The sequence below is a fragment of the Coregonus lavaretus genome (genome assembly GCF_964263955.1).
Source record: "Coregonus lavaretus genome assembly, chromosome: 39".
Classification (NCBI taxonomy): domain Eukaryota; kingdom Metazoa; phylum Chordata; class Actinopteri; order Salmoniformes; family Salmonidae; genus Coregonus; species Coregonus lavaretus.
Window position 1 is genome coordinate 7,101,684 of NC_140026.1, and position 15,730 is coordinate 7,117,413.

At 42.1% G+C, this 15,730-nt stretch overlaps 2 protein-coding genes across 3 annotated transcripts; both read left to right on the forward strand.

The window, feature by feature from the left end:
* Nucleotides 1-2,425: 2,425 nt before the first annotated feature.
* On the forward strand, nucleotides 2,426-5,649 carry LOC311112779 (transmembrane 4 L6 family member 4-like). 2 transcript variants are annotated; one of them, XM_084155919.1, is made up of 5 exons: nucleotides 2,426-2,762; nucleotides 3,445-3,510; nucleotides 4,280-4,431; nucleotides 4,980-5,166; nucleotides 5,288-5,649. In XM_084155919.1, exons 1-5 carry the CDS (start codon nucleotides 2,568-2,570, stop codon nucleotides 5,288-5,290), a joined length of 603 nt encoding a protein of 200 aa, XP_084012045.1. In that variant the 5' UTR covers nucleotides 2,426-2,567; the 3' UTR covers nucleotides 5,291-5,649. The 2 variants fall into 2 exon arrangements, with proteins under 2 accessions (XP_084012045.1, XP_084012044.1); XM_084155918.1 differs by having other exon boundaries at nucleotides 5,291-5,649.
* Nucleotides 5,650-7,417: 1,768 nt separating this feature from the next.
* On the forward strand, nucleotides 7,418-14,285 carry LOC311112826 (lysophosphatidic acid receptor 6-like). The gene is made up of 5 exons (XM_084155960.1): nucleotides 7,418-7,693; nucleotides 9,958-10,083; nucleotides 10,300-10,455; nucleotides 11,120-11,318; nucleotides 12,802-14,285. Exons 2-5 carry the CDS (start codon nucleotides 9,978-9,980, stop codon nucleotides 13,292-13,294), a joined length of 954 nt encoding a protein of 317 aa, XP_084012086.1. The 5' UTR covers nucleotides 7,418-7,693; nucleotides 9,958-9,977; the 3' UTR covers nucleotides 13,295-14,285.
* Nucleotides 14,286-15,730: the final 1,445 nt, after the last annotated feature.

The following is a 15,730-nucleotide window of genomic DNA, read 5'->3' on the forward strand; positions in this document are numbered from 1 at the left end:
GAGGACATAGTGTCTGACCTGGGTCCCCAGTTTACATCAAGGGTCTGGAAGGCGTTCATGGAACATCTGGGGGTCTCGGTCAGCCTGACCTCTGGGTTTCACCCCGAGTCTAATGGGCAGGTGGAAACGGTGAATCAAAGGGGGGGGGGGGGGGGGGGAATCCCATAATTGAACTAAAATTTGTTATGAGCTATGGTCCCACACACGCATGCACCCAATCAGGCACACGAACACACAGCAAGAGACAGAAGCCAGCATGTCTGTGTGAACGATTGTACTGTTGTGGGGTGGTTTCCCAAACACAGATTAAGCCTAGTCCTCAACTAAAAAGCTATTTCAATGGGAGGTTCTCACTTGAGCATGCTTTTTATGGATTAGTTTTAACCTGCGTCCGGGAAACCGGCCCTGTAAATTCCACTTTATATGGTATTGATGACATACTTACAATAATCCAAATGTAAAATCTTACAGTGAAGAACTAACTGTATTGAATGAAATTTCACCTTGTCATGATTGGTTGAAAACAATATTTTGCTGCCAGGACTTTTCCCCCTGGATTAAAGTATGTTCTTAAAAGTGCCTTACGGCCTAACTGTGTTCTTGGTCTGTGATAGGATGTCAAGGGTCTTGTCAGTTTTTCCCATCATGGTTTATGGTCGTCATTTGCGTGTGTGTTTGTCTGATATGGTTGTATCAGTGAATTATGGTTCCCTACTCTGATGAGCGGGAGGTAGGGTCCAGAGTTCAAACATACACACACACACACACACACACACACACACACACACACACACACATAGCCACACTTGTCAAGGACACACAGATTCTGACGTCACATTATACATCTCACAGACACACAGATGAAACACACACCCAATCCCCCAACCCTCCCCCGGCTTATCAGTAGCCATGGTGATGGACCATAGTATTCTGATTAAACACAGATACTGCATACCCTAAAACTATAGGTACACTCTGGAGTATCTTCAGGTAAAGGTTACCCATTGGACAACATTTTAATCAAATTGAATTACTAAACTGAGCATTATTATCACTGTTCAGATTCCAGAACATGTCACAGGGTTGAAAATGTGACATTACCAAGTTTACAGATGTTTGAACAAATTGAACCACTAAAAGTGATTAGCCACCTAACATATACAACTTCAACAGGAACATTTCTACCAATGGATAGATCAGCATTGAATTGAAAATGAGTGGAACAGCAGTGAATGTTCCGAATGAGAAAGGTTCCGAGGTGGGTGCCGCAGCCAATACAAGAGTCCATATCTGATTTTCCATTTGGAATGTTCAATTTATTGACCGTTTTCACATTGGAACTCTGTGCCACATCGAAATTCTACACCAACTCCAGCAGTTTCCATTGGCCCACCATATTGGGTGTAGCCTACCCAGAGCAATAGATAGAACATTAATTTATGACTGTACCAACCTATATCCATATAGTCTGTTCAAATACATCTGTGTGGAGGAGACAACCTGTGAAGCAACCCCAACCCTGTTTGTGTACCAACCCAACATAAATTTACATAATTTTAAGATAGGGGATTCAAAGCATCGACCTTTCAGTTACTTGCCAATATTGCCGTCTCGACCTTCTTGCCCTTTGTGCTGTTGTCTGTGCCCAATAATGTTTGTACCATGTTTGTGCTGCTACCATGTTGTGTTTCTACCGTGTTGTTGACATGTTGTGTCGCTACCGTGTTGTTGTCATGTTGTGTTGCTGCCATGTTGTGTTGTTGTCTTAGGTCTCTCTTTATGTAGTGTTGTGGTGTCTCTCTTTATGTAGTGTTGTGGTGTCTCTCTTTATGTAGTGTTGTGGTGTCTCTCTTTATGTAGTGTTGTGGTGTCTCTCTTTATGTAGTGTTGTGGTGTCTCTCTTGTCGTGATGTGGTTTTGTCCTATATTTTTATTTTTAATCCCAGCCCCCGTCCCCGCAGGCCTTTTGCCTTTTGGTAGGCCGTCATTGTAAATAAGAATTAGTTCTTAACTGACTTGCCTAGTTAAATAAAGGTTTAAATCAAATAGATAATGCTCTTAACCTGGTACCTTCTGGCATACATAGAACGGCTTTGTTCTAGAACAGCTAACTCTATACACACTGTATGTGTTTCTTTATTGAGCTGACCTCTTGTTCTAGGTCTCCCTCCTAAAAGAGGTCTTCTGCCCTCAATGGAACTTCCTTGATAAATAGCGGTTAAATACAAAGTGGACGAAAATAATCCTGTTTTATGACTCAACGCTCAGGCCAACTAAAGGTGATGTAGTGATGTAATCACTGGGGTGTGGAGCCAGTCTTATCGCCTAACTAACCCCTCCTCTACCGAGCTAACCTTCACCTCAGGATTTAAGTAGCTTCGCCTCCATCACTAGACCCATGCTAGACCTAGGCTGAGAAGAGAGCGAAGGAGGAGTAGTCTATAAATTATTTTCAACTTCTGAATTCTTCTCATATCTCTTTCTACGAGGAAACCAAATAGAGTCTTGAATTATCTACGCAACATTCTTGAGCTTTTCAACGTTGAAGAAACCGTACAACCAGCAACATGTGTACAGGAAAGTGCTCTAAAGTCATCGCGATCCCGCTCTACATCTTGGCGGGGGTCTCAATCATCTGTAACATCATTGCGTTCTTCCCCGGCTGGAAGACGAATTACGCTGAGGAAGAAAGAGAAGGGAAGGGAGACCGGATCACAGATGAGGTTAAATATATGGGAGGGTTCATCGGTGGCGGACTCATGGTGAGTTTAATTTTGACCATTTTGTAACATGGTTGGTTTCATTTTGACCATTACCTAACATTATTAGTTTAATTTTGACCATACTACAATATGATTCTTTTAATTTTGACCATTATGTGACATGATTGGTTTAATGTTGAACATTATGTGACATGATTGGTTTAATTTTGGCCATTACGTGACATGATTGGTTTAATTTTGAACATTATGTAACATGATTGGTTTAGAAGACCAGTGTTTAGGTCAGTTCCATTTTAATTCAGAAAATGAACTGAAATTTCAACTCCAAAGTTCCTTATTGAAAAACAATATTGACTGAATTGAAATGGAATTGACCCCAATCTTGGTTTAGACATGCTGATTCTATAGACAATTGGTCACACCATGATCACAGGTTTGTGTAGTCATTTTTAGATGTATAAAAATACAATAAAATGTACCCTTTTCATGATCAACAGTTTCCTAAGTGTAAATTCATCTGAATGCTGAATGGATCTATACATGTGAAATATGCTGTCTCAATATGCTACTCCAAGACAAAATAATTGTGAAGAAGTGTTTTATCTCTCTCTCTCTCTCTCTCTCTCTCTCTCTCTCTCTCTCTCTCTCTCTCTCTCTCTCTCTCTCTCTCTCTCTCTCTCTCTCTCTCTCTCTCTATATATATATATATATATATCTTTAGTGCCTTATTCCAGCCATCCACATCCACCTGACCAGCAGTAATGGTTGCTGTGCCAACCGCTGTGGGGTAAGTCGAACAACAGTCCCCTAACCACAGATCTAGGATCAGATTACCCTCCCCCCAATCCTAACCTTAACCATTAAAGGGATGAGTAAATATCTAAACCTGTATCAGTTTCATTCTCTCTACTGCACCACACAACATGAGGGTGGTGGTTTGGGCCTATGGGTGGGCCAATGACAGCTTGTGTATTATAAATTCATCACAATAGTGCAATAACGAAAAACACCTTGACACCTTGCGGTCCTTTGTAGCTCAATTGGTAGAGCATGGCGCTTGTAACGCCAAGGTAGTGGGTTTGAGCCCCGGGACCACCCATATGTAAAAAATTTATGCACACATGACTGTAAGTGGCTTTGGAAAAAAGTGTCTGCTAAATGTCATATTATAATCACTTCACCACCCTCTACGTGTGTAATGTCAGGAGATAACAAACTGTCTGTTTATGGTTCTGTCTGATGTTGGCCCACAATGTTACATTATGGGTCAGTCTAATTTCCCAATGAAAGCACATTTGTAAAAAGTTTTAGATTACTCAAGGAACCAATCTAACATAAACTCTTGGGTCAGAAACACACCAGCCTTGGATTAGATGTATTTGTCATCCTATATTTAAAACGAGTTTGTAGAAGCCTAATTAAGAACAAAACCTATTTTCCAGGTGGTAAATACACACAAAAAAGCTAACATCTACAATAAAATCTCCCTTCTCTTCCCCTGACCTCCTCCCTAACCTCTCTGACCTCTGACCCCTGTCTGTGTCTCTTCTTTTCAGATGTTCCTGTCCATTGGGTTTGCTGCTGCTGGGGTTGTTGGAGCGCTGTACAGTTTGGCTACGTCTGCCCTGGTCCTGGCCAACGGGCCTGTCTGCTTATTCTTGGCTCCAGGTGAAACAGTTCCAAATTGGGGGAGGCCCTTCATGAACAAGTACGTATTTTTATAACTTTTTCCCCAGCTTTATTTAACCAGGTAGTCCCATTGAGGTCAAATACTGCTTTTTAATGATAACACAAATTATTATTATGTCTCCTGAGTGGCGCAGTGGTCTAAGGCGCCGCATCGCAGTGCTAACTGTGCCACTAGAGATCATGGTTCGAATCCAGGCTCTGTCGCAGCCGGCCGTGACCGGGAGACTCATGGGCGGCGCACAATTGGCCCAGCGTCGTCCAGGGTAGGGGAGGGAATGGCCGGCAGGGATGTAGCTCAGTTGATAGAGCATGGCGTTTGCAACGCCAGGGTTGTGGGTTCGTTTCCCACGGGGGGCTAGTATAAAAATATATATATGTATTCACTAACTGTAAGTCGCTCTGGATAAGAGCGTCTGCTAAATGACAAAAATGTATTATTTATATCTCTTTGGATACTATGCCTGGCTACTGTAAATAACTTTATGATGCCTGCCGATGTAAAAATATCAATACAATTGATTGCTTGCTTGATTGATTGAATGATTGCTTGATTGTTCATCGTTGCAGCAGCGGCAATTACCTGGGCGATAGTGAACTCTGGAATACTTGTAAAGAGCCAGAGGATGTTGTGCAGTTTAACATCGGCCTGTTTTCCACTCTACTGGTGGCTGCTAGCCTGGAGCTGGTGCTGTGTGGAATACAGATGGTCAACGGACTGTTCGGATGCCTCTGTGGTACCTGTGGCGGAAAGGAGGTGAGAGACGGGGAAGGGGAGGGGAGGGGGAGGGGGAGAGTGAGAAGAGAAGGGGGAGGGGGAGGGGGAGGGAGTAAGAAAGAAAGTATTCACCTAACCTTTGACCTTTATCTCCTGCCAGTAGGAAATGTGATGATCCATGATGACCATCGACTGTGACCATTTTTCAACCACGACCACTTGAGGACCGTAAAGAGCTGACCGCAGCAACCCCACCCTTATACTATCCTTCATCAAGAGGAATTAATGGTTATTGAAGAGTGGTTATATTCACTTTATCTTTGCTCTGGGGCCTATTTATAATATACCTAGACTGCTTAGTGTAGGCTATTAAAACACATCAGTGATTGTAATATGTAGCCTATAGTCAAGTTTGTATAGGTATGACATTTGCTTGTTCTGTCAATTGTATGTTTCTCATGTTTTAATTTAATTCTATGCAGATTTGAATTTGTTTTATTTTGTAATAAAGACTGAAAAATGTTTTAGTTTCTTCTTCTTCTTTATTTTGTTTTTGACATGTCCTAGTTATTCTTTTCTCATGAAAATATTTGAAGGCTAAATTGTAAGTAAACAATATGTTCACAGTTGGAGTGTATACACTTGACAAGCACACACACACACACACACACACACACACACACACACACACACACACACACACACACACACACACACACACACACACACACACACTCATGGAAACACACACTCATACACACAAGCCTACTCCTAACACTCGTGTACTCATGCACACACGCACACACACTCACAGACAAGCAGATGAAGCACACACCGAATCCCCCAGCCATAACACTAGATTACTTCTTAACAGTAGCTATGGTGAATGACCCCAGTGTTCTGATTAATACACAGATACCGCATACCTGCCATTTATCCGTGTTCTATACATGAAACAACTCCAGCAGTTTCCATTGTCGCCAAGTTGTGTGTAGGCTACCCAGAGAGATAGATACACATATATATATATCTTTTGGACCCCATGCAGGAAGAGTAGCTACTGCATTTACAACAGCTAATTGGGATCCTAAAAAACTAAACTATTTATGACACTGTGTGCCATCCAAGATCCACAGAGCAGGGACTTTGTCTGTTCTAGTATGTCTAAGCCTATATACTGTAAACAACCCATGGAGAAACCCCCAACCCAGTACATGACAATAGATCAATACATCTCCCTTTTTGACAGTTGGTCTAGTGGACAAACTCAAGGTCCATAGAGAGAGGGACTTTGTTCTAGTAGAATAAGAGTTAAAGTTCGAAATGTTTATGAAATGTCACTCCACAATATTACACTAATTGACAATACATATTACAGCCTTAAAAAACACATTGTTGTGGACCACTTGTTTTTGATACACCCTGATATACAAGATCGCGCTGATGGAGAAGGTGCCAGCTTTGCTAGCTCCTCCTAAGCATTTCACAGTACCATTTACACCTGCTTGCTGTATCCTGTATAAGTGATGAATAAACGTTGATTTGGTTGTTATACTTTTTTTCATCGAAATAGTATAGGCTAAATTGTAAATAGATGATATGCTCACAGTTGGAGTTTATTCAATATAATTGATATATGTTTTATCACCATTCGTATCACCATTCATAACGTAATCACAGCAAAAATGAATCGATGGTATTCCATACAGTTTACAAGGGAAAGATAATCTGAGTAAAATAATTTGACCCCGACGTGATTTGAACACGCAACCTTCTGATCTGGAGTCAGACGCGCTACCGTTGCGCCACGAGGTCCGTACCTAGATTCGTTAGGGTAAGGTATACAACTCTTAGTGGGAGTAAAGTACATTGTAACTGTTATTTGTTACATTGTAATAACTGTAGAAAATATTTTTTCTGGTTTGGTCGAAGGTTTTCGAAATGTTAGCCTAAATAATATATGTAATAAAACGTTCAAATTAAAAGTATTTTAATACGGATAATGTTCAAATCGGATGTACACAAAAATATTTCATAGATTTAAAAACATTGTTTTTCTTAACCAAATTATAGCAATGTCATGATTAACAGTAGCCTTGTCATGTGAATTTAAATGCCCTCTCCTTCTCTTTCCAGTCACGTAAAAGTCAGTGGCTTTTTCTGGCAGAGTGTCAGTGCAGGCCCTTTATATGGACTGTAACAGAGTGTGTGAGTGTTTGTGTGTGGTTTGTGTGAATATATCGAGAGCTTCCCCCTATAAATGCAGAAAATAAACAGTGTCAGTCATGTCACATACAGAGAGACATACATTCAGTAACACAGATATGGATAGAGTGAGAGAAGCGAAAGAGAGAGAGACGGATAGAGAAAACAAGAAGAGAGAGAGGGAGAGAGAGAGAGAGAGAGAGAGAGAGAGAGAGAGAGAGAGAGAGAGAGAGAGAGAGGGAGAGAGAGAGAGAGAGAGAGGGGCCTCATCATCCCTCATGCTTTCATTTCCTGACAAAGGAACTGTATTTGGAACTCAAGACAATCGCAATCAAAATACCCACTCACAAGCATCAAACAGGTGAGTGTTCCTCAGAATATCCCACAGTGTATTAATCTAGTCTGCGTGTGTTCATATCAACATCACATCCACTTCACACTGGTACTGTGACTGTATCCTTCCAAACATCAATGATGCTTCCTGACTACACCAATAACAGACGGGGTAACAGGATAACTTGGTCACCTGTGTGTGTAATTGTGCCTCGACTACTGTTATTGAGAGAAGGAGAAAATGGAGGGAGTGAGAAGGCTTCATGCAGAGTTTTTTTGTTTTACTCTCTCTCTCTCGTAGAAAATACAGTTACAGATACCATTGCAATTGAGGTGACTGAATAGTGAATGCAAATGTGCTATATACATTACAAAATAATTACATGCACAAAGAAATAAAATATATTTTCAAAAGATATACGCATAACGTTATATATTCATTTCTCAAATGTTCTGCAATGCTAGCAGCCATGTGTCTGTTTTTGCTTTTACTGGGGAAATGTAGTTTCACGCCTTCCATAGAGACATCCAAAAGGTCCAAAAGGCTTCTCTAGGTCCAAAAGGCTTCTCAACAGCTTCTACCCCCAAGCCATAAGACTCCTGAACAGCTAATCATGGCTACCCGGACTATTTGCACCCCCACCCCATCTTTTTACGCTGCTGCTACTCTGTTAATTATTTATACATAGTCACTTTAACTCTACCCACATGTACATATTACCTCAACTACCTCAACTAGCCGGTGCCCCCGCACATTGACTCTGCACCGGTACCCCCTGTATATATAGCCTCCCTACTGTTATTTTATTTTACTTCTGCTCTTTTTTTCTCAACACTTTTTTGTTGTTGTTGTTTTATTTTACTTTTTTATTAAGAAATAAATGCATTGTTGGTTAAGGGCTGTAAGTAAGCATTTCACGGTAATGTCTACACCTGTTTTATTCGGCGCATTTGGCAAATACAATTTGATTTGATTTGATTTGATCAATGAAGGCATTTATTTAGCTTTCACAGAAGTCAGAATAAAAGTGGACAAAACGACTTCTTGTTCCTCTTTGGTGAAGGCAAAATTAATATCTGAAACTGAAATATGATAGAGGTTCTGGTACACGAGCAGGGTCTATCAGTCTGTCAGACACAAATCTTTGAAGCGTTAAAAAGAACTTCCTCCCTCACCGACTGGCTGTTCAGCTTCCTTATTTCATCAGCAGTTTTACCCTCTTTGCATGCATAAGACGACAACAGTGAAAATAGTTCTGCATCCCAGCCTCCCAAATGGCACACTATTCCCTTATAGTGCACTACTTTTGACCAAAGCCCAAACTAAATAGGGTGCCATTTGCAGTCTTTGTGTAGTGTCGACCAGGGGATACAATTGAGACAGGCAAAAAATACGCAGACAGACGGTTAGGGAAATGGTGCCTATTTCACAATAACTACAGAGGACCGGTACAATACAGATCAGGACAGGAAAAGGTGTTTTGCAAGTGTGAGACAGAGACATGAAGAAAGAGAGAAATTGAGAAAGGACAAAGAAAGAGAGAGAGGAAAGAGGGGAATGGAGAAAGAATCAGACAGACAGCAAGGCTTTCACACTTGTTTCGCTCAGTGGCGTTGTACTTCAGGAAGCCCACCTCATTGGATGTCTTGGTTTTGACACCTCTCTCTCTTTCACCCTATCTCCCATCTCTGTGCAATCGCCTTGGTTGGCATCTGCAGAGGACAGGATGGGATTTTGGGATTCTTCTGTTCATTTGCGGTCCTGGAGGGCCCAAACACTTCTGTTTTGTGTTTCTACCTGGTAGTTAATTGCACTCACCTGGTGTCCCAGTTCTGGATTAGTCCCATATTAGAAGGAGAGGATGCCCTAAAGTAGGGTACAACTATAGGGTCCAGAGTTGTTCCTGCTCAGGAAACATGGTCAGAAAATACTCTTGGTCCTATAACATCATAACAGACACAATCCTGGATCATTTCTATAGCCTGCTAATCAGTCTCTTTCCCGCCCGCCCGCCCTCTCTCTCTCTCTCTCTCTCTCTCTCTCTCTCTCTCTCTCTCTCTCTCTCTCTCTCTCTCTCTCTCTCTCTCTCTTGCTCTCTCTCTCTCTCTCTCCTCTCTCTGTCTCTCTCTGTCTCTCTCTCTCTCTCTCTCTCTGTCTCTCTCTGTCTCTCTCTCTCTCTCTCTCTCTCTCTCTCTCTGTCTCTCTCTGTCTCTCTCTCTCTCTCTCTCTGTCTCTCTCTGTCTCTCTCTCTGTCTCTCTCTGTCTCTCTCTCTTTCCCTCTCTCTCCTCAGAAACAACAAAAAAAGTAGCCATGACCATCAACACCACTCATAACTGCACAGAGCCCCAGAGTAACTGGATCTTTGTCGGGGTCTACTCCATGGTCTTCATGGTTGGCCTCATCCTCAACCTCACAGGTATAGGGACAGAATGTGCCTAAATTATCATCTTCTTGCCTATATCAATGAAAAGGCGTTTGGAGCAGGCCATAACTCACTTAAATTGCAACTGAAGCTTTGTTTTATGTCTGAATGGCATGTCTTTAGTAGCCAGACAGGCACGCCAATACAATGCTGCGCCTTCATTATGTTACAATATATCCATTTGATTTTTTCTCATGATTATTCTCACAGCACTGGTGGTGTTCTTCTGCTACACCAAGTCGTGGTCTCACACCACTGTCTACATGATCAACCTAGCCATCGCAGACCTCCTCCTGGTCCTGACTCTGCCCCTGAGGATCTACTACCATCTGGGGATGCATGGGTTATCTCAGGTCCTCTGTGAAGGTAAAGGTTTGTCTGAGTTACCTCAGGTCCTGTGTGAAGGTTAAGGCTTGTCTGAGTTACCTCAGTTACCTCAGGTCCTGTGTGAAGGTAAAGGCTTGTCTGAGTTACCTCAGTTACCTCAGGTCCTGTGTGAAGGTAAAAGCTTGTTCAGGTTACCCGAGGTCCTTTGTGAAGGTATATGTTTGTCCAGGTTACATCAGGTCCTGTTTGAAGGTAAAGGCTTGTCCGGGTTACCTCAGGTCCTGTGTGAAGATAAAGGTTGACTCTATGCTGTTATGTTAGCTTAGTCACAATATCTGTTTGTGCTATCATGTCAACTCATTGATGTCATTGTCAAGCCAAACATGTTAAGCACGACAATGAGTCACAATGATTTGGAATAATAGCACAAACAGACTGGCACTCAGGCTATTGTAAATATTTGAATATTGACTAGGCTTTTGGTATTTTTCTAGGAATCTACAACCTAGGATTTTTGTAGTTGAATGTTAAATGTTGCACTCTCTGTTTTGTCTGTCCGTGTGATGTTTTTTTATATAGATAATATTAATTGCTTTTCTTATGACGTGTAAAACTAATTCCCATTGGGGCAGTAAAGGTTTTATTTTCCTCCATTCATGCATTCATTCATTGATTCATAGATTCATTAATGCATTTATTCCAGGGGTGGGCCTGGTTCTGCTGGTCAACATGTATGGCAGCATCTTTCTCCTCACCTGCATGTGTTTCGACCGTTGTGTAGCTGTGTGTTTCCCCATGTCTTGCCGGGTTCGGGAGGGCCGAAAGAAAGCCCCGCTGGTCTGCCTCGGTGTGTGGGGGCTTACCATCGGAGCCAGCCTCCCCATCTACATCTCCAAACGCAGGTACAACTACGACCCAGATATTCTCCTGGTCAGGTCAACTAGGACCCAGATATTCTCCTGGTCAGGTCAACTACGACCCAGATATTCTCCTGGTCAGGTCAACTAGGACCCAGATATTCTCCTGGTCAGGTCAACTAGGACTCAGATATTCTCCTGGTCAGGTCAACTAGGACCCAGATATTCTCCTGGTCAGGTCAACTAGGACTCAGATATTCTCCTGGTCAGGTCAACTAGGACTCAGTTATTCTCCTGGTCAGGTAAACTAGGACCAAAATATTATGCTGGTCAGGTCAACCAAGACCCAGATATTCTCCTGGTCAGGTCAACTACGACCCAGATATTCTCCTGGTCAGGTTAACTAGGACCCAGATATTCTCCTGGTCAGGTCAACTAGGACCCAGATATTCTCCTGGTCATGTCAGGGAGGACCCAGGTATTCTCTTGGTCAGGTCAACTAGGACCCAGATATTATCCTGGTCAGGCAACTAGGACCCAGGTATTCTCCTGGTCAGGTTAACTAGGACCCAGATATTCTCCTGGTCAGGTCAACTAGGACCCAGATATTCTCCTGGTCATGTCAGGGAGGACCCAGGTATTCTCTTGGTCAGGTCAACTAGGACCCAGATATTATCCTGGTCAGGCAACTAGGACCCAGGTATTCTCCTGGTCAGGTCACAAAAACCCATTGCCCTATAGACCCTTTTCCAGTACATGACACATTTACGTCACACACAGATGCGCGCAACTCTTGGCAGCAGTAAGAAAGCCATCGCCATCCATTCAACACAGCCTAGATTAACTTTTTTATTACTTCTAAACAAAATCACTTTTTGGAGTTCTCATGCGCTTACGATGATATTTGTATTCTTGCTTGAGCAGTCGCTAAGATTATATTTGGTTCTGATCTTTGCAAAATAACTATTTTGGATGCAGCAGTTGTTAGCTAGAATGCTAACGCTCATTGATATAAGCTGTAGCAAAAGCTAGCTAAAGAGCCATTTTACTGGTTGAAGTTGAAGTGTTTTTTAAGTATAATGCAGTTGCTTTGCGATGATGACACAAACATTATATTAAGCAGGACATTCATACGAGCATTAAAATCCAATTATAATCCAAAAGCAGTGTGAAATGCACCCATTAGCAACATGTAAATAGAGGCTTTTTTTGCTGGCGTTCTATAAGAACTCCCCCTTGTTCTGCCACCAACTTGCGCACATCGCCATCATGCAGCAATGTTTGCAAACACAGAAAGTGGTCTATAACATCACATCAGACCCAACCCTGTATCATTTATATATCCTTTTATAATCCCTCTCTCTCCCTTTCTCTCTCTTTCTCTCCCCACCTCTCTCTCTCTTCCTCCCTCTCTCTCTCGCCCCCTTTTTCTCTCCCTTTCTCTCTCTTTCTCTTTTCCCCCCTCTCTCTCTCTCCCTCATCCCCTCTCTCTCCCTTTCTCTCTGTCTGTCTTTCGGCTGAAACGTAGCAAGGCATCCAAGGAGATCCAGGTGGACCGCTGTTTCGGGAGCTTTCCGGTCTACGCCACACAGACCACGGCGGTCGCCTCGACACTAACCGTCGGCTTCGGCATCCCCTTGGTGGTGATGTTGGTCTGTTCCTGGGCGTTGATACATGCCATCACAAGAAGCGCTGTAGCGCAGACAGACCTTATCAACTCTGGGAAGATCCAGAGGATGATCGCCACCAGCCTGGTGATATTTCTGGCCTGCTTCCTGCCCTACCATGGGACTCTGGCACTCCTCTATGTCCATAGGGAAGCGGTACCGTGCTCCCTACTGTCGGTATACCACTATAGCCTAATGGTGGCCTGTCTGAACGCCATTTTGGACCCACTTGCCTACTACTTCACCACAGAGACGTTCAGGAGGAAGGTGGATATGGACGCCATGACGAGGATGTTCCCACTCAACAGTCAGAACTCTGAGGGGAACAACTCCAGAGCACCCGTCAACACTTAAAGTTTTAAAGCTACAGTCTGGGATTGGAAAAACAACAAATCCGTCACCCCGCTGGCCGCCACTTGTTTTGGTAAAATCGTATTAAAGGACGTTCTATATACTGCCAAGATATAGAATGGTGGCGATATTGAATTTATAAAGTGTAGTTCTAAGCTAAGCTAGCACCCATTGTGTTAAGTTATTGGATCATCCATGTGCAATCAGTTGGTTCTCATACTGAAGTTTCGGACTATGCAGTGGCATGTATTCATGGATGCCAAAGGAAGGCAGGATTCCACAAAACATTGACCCCCAAAAAAAAAAATATATATATAAAAGAATTGATCTTTCGTGTCTGTGTGTGTCAAAATGTTCCTTCAATTCGCAAGAGCCGGAATTTACAGTATCTCCGAGCGAAGCGAAACAGCGCCCCTCTGTCTCTGTATGTGTTTTGGGTAGAGCAGACGTTTCCATATGTTTTTGTTAGCTGCATGTGCGACATAACTCCACCAGTCCTACTGATGATATCATTTACGAAGATTATACCTTCTTTTTTTTTTGTCCCAAAAAAAAGTTTTTTTAATGAATTAGTATATTTGAGTTTAACCACAATATTTGTTGCATTATTTGTTCTGTCGTTTCTGGAGGATTCAATTGAAATTGCAACCAACTTTCTATGGCTTGTTTTAGAAATAGTGATATTTGGGAGATTATGTCACACCCTGGCTCTGGGACTCATTATGTTGAGCCAGGGTGTGTTCATTCTATGTGTGTATTTCTATGTTGGTATTCTGTTGTGTTGATTTCTATGTTTTGCCTGAGTGACTCCCAATCAGAGGCAACGAGTGTCAGCTGTTGGCTGGTTGTCTCTGATTGGGAGCCATATTTAAACTGTATGTTTTCCCTTTGTGGTTGTGGGTTTTTGTTCCGTGTTCGGTCATTGATACCGTTGGACGTCACGAGTCGTTTCTTGTTTTGTATTGAGTTTAAACTTTAACTAATTAAAGTATGTTTGTTCATCACGCTGCGCCTTGGTCTACTCCTTACCTCGATCGTGACAGATTATTTCCTTTTCAAATAACTAAAAGTGAGAGGTAATCACCGGGCAGATGTTGCTCTCATGTTTTGTGATAAAACAAAGGTGTGGTTGATTTTATTCAGCCACTGTGTCTTATTGTCCCGTCCTTAGACCTATATATCACGGTCACAAGGCATATGAACTAACAGATTATAGAGCAAACAATGTAATTATCACAACATAGGTTGTAATATGGCTTTTTTCCCCTGGCTTGGCTTCCTCAGTGATTTTACCCACACCCCGGTACTAGGACTATGGGTCTTTTAGCATTGGAGTTATACAGAAATGTTATCTATGTTTTTAAAACAAGGTGCTGTTCTAGAACTTTGAAGTTTCTACTTGGATAAATCCCCCTTGTCGGCAGACAGAGCAGCGTCGGTGAGAGCTTTCACAGATGCTGAGAACCAGCACCTGTAAGACAGTGATACATTTCATGGTAGAGAGAGATGACGTTTAAACAAACTACATCTGATTGCCTGAACCCTGTGGTAATTTACCACATAAGTAGGCCTACTGTCTGTTTACAGATTTCACACATAGATACAGAAACCATATATGTGGAATTGAAGAGGCAACTCAAAGGGACAGGATGTACAAGATGATAATGTGTGTTAACTTAAGATGGTGTTAATGCTAAACATTCATAATTCAGCGACAAACATGACGACATCAACGGTGTCAAAAACAAACACCATGAATGCAATGCACATTAAATTGCCATTCTCTTGAATTATACATTTTACACTGAGTAAGCTTGTTTGTAAGTGGCTATTTAAAACGTGTATCAAAAGTGTTTTCTAACAGTTTTTTTTTTGTGTAGATAAAGTACATCTTCATCAAGCTTCAAATGTTTCTGTTCCTGGTTATTTTTCACATTCTTTGCCTAAAATATATAAATGCTGACCATACACAATCACAACAACCCTGCAGCAGCAGGTCTACACTATCTGGGGCTTCAAAATCTAAATAGGATAATTATACTGCAGCATAAAGAAGTGTTTTTAACACTCCCCCCCCCCAAAAAAAAACAAAAAAATACCACCAACCCACGACTCCCTCTCTCTTGTGCCACTGTTGCCTCCGAGCAGCACCACTTCCTGTGGGTTCCTGCCCTCAGTGGTAAATAGACAGATACACATTTTGTACAGTCATCATTGTGTACATTATTATATAATTAATATTATCAAAATGAATACCTCAAACAAATCAATAATAACTTAAAGGTAGACTCAGTGATATGGCGTAGATGCAGAAAGTAAACATATTAGTGGGTTAATTTACGCAACAACTAAGAGTGTTCCGCTGTTTTGGTGCCCTGGCTACCGTGCTATAACAGCTTGACGCGAACCCATGCACATATACTGTGTGTGACTGTGTGA

Coding starts and splice junctions, on each gene's coding strand:
- LOC311112779 (XM_084155918.1), top strand. CDS start 2,568: ATGTGTACAGGAAAGTGCTCTAAAGTCATCGCGATCCCGCTCTACATC. Junction 2,763..3,444: donor TCATCGGTGGCGGACTCATG/GTGAGTTTAATT, acceptor ATATATCTTTAG/TGCCTTATTCCAGCCATCCA. Junction 4,432..4,979: donor GGGAGGCCCTTCATGAACAA/GTACGTATTTTT, acceptor TCATCGTTGCAG/CAGCGGCAATTACCTGGGCG.
- LOC311112826 (XM_084155960.1), top strand. CDS start 9,978: ATGACCATCAACACCACTCATAACTGCACAGAGCCCCAGAGTAACTGG. Junction 10,084..10,299: donor CCTCATCCTCAACCTCACAG/GTATAGGGACAG, acceptor TTATTCTCACAG/CACTGGTGGTGTTCTTCTGC. Junction 11,319..12,801: donor ATCTACATCTCCAAACGCAG/GTACAACTACGA, acceptor GCTGAAACGTAG/CAAGGCATCCAAGGAGATCC.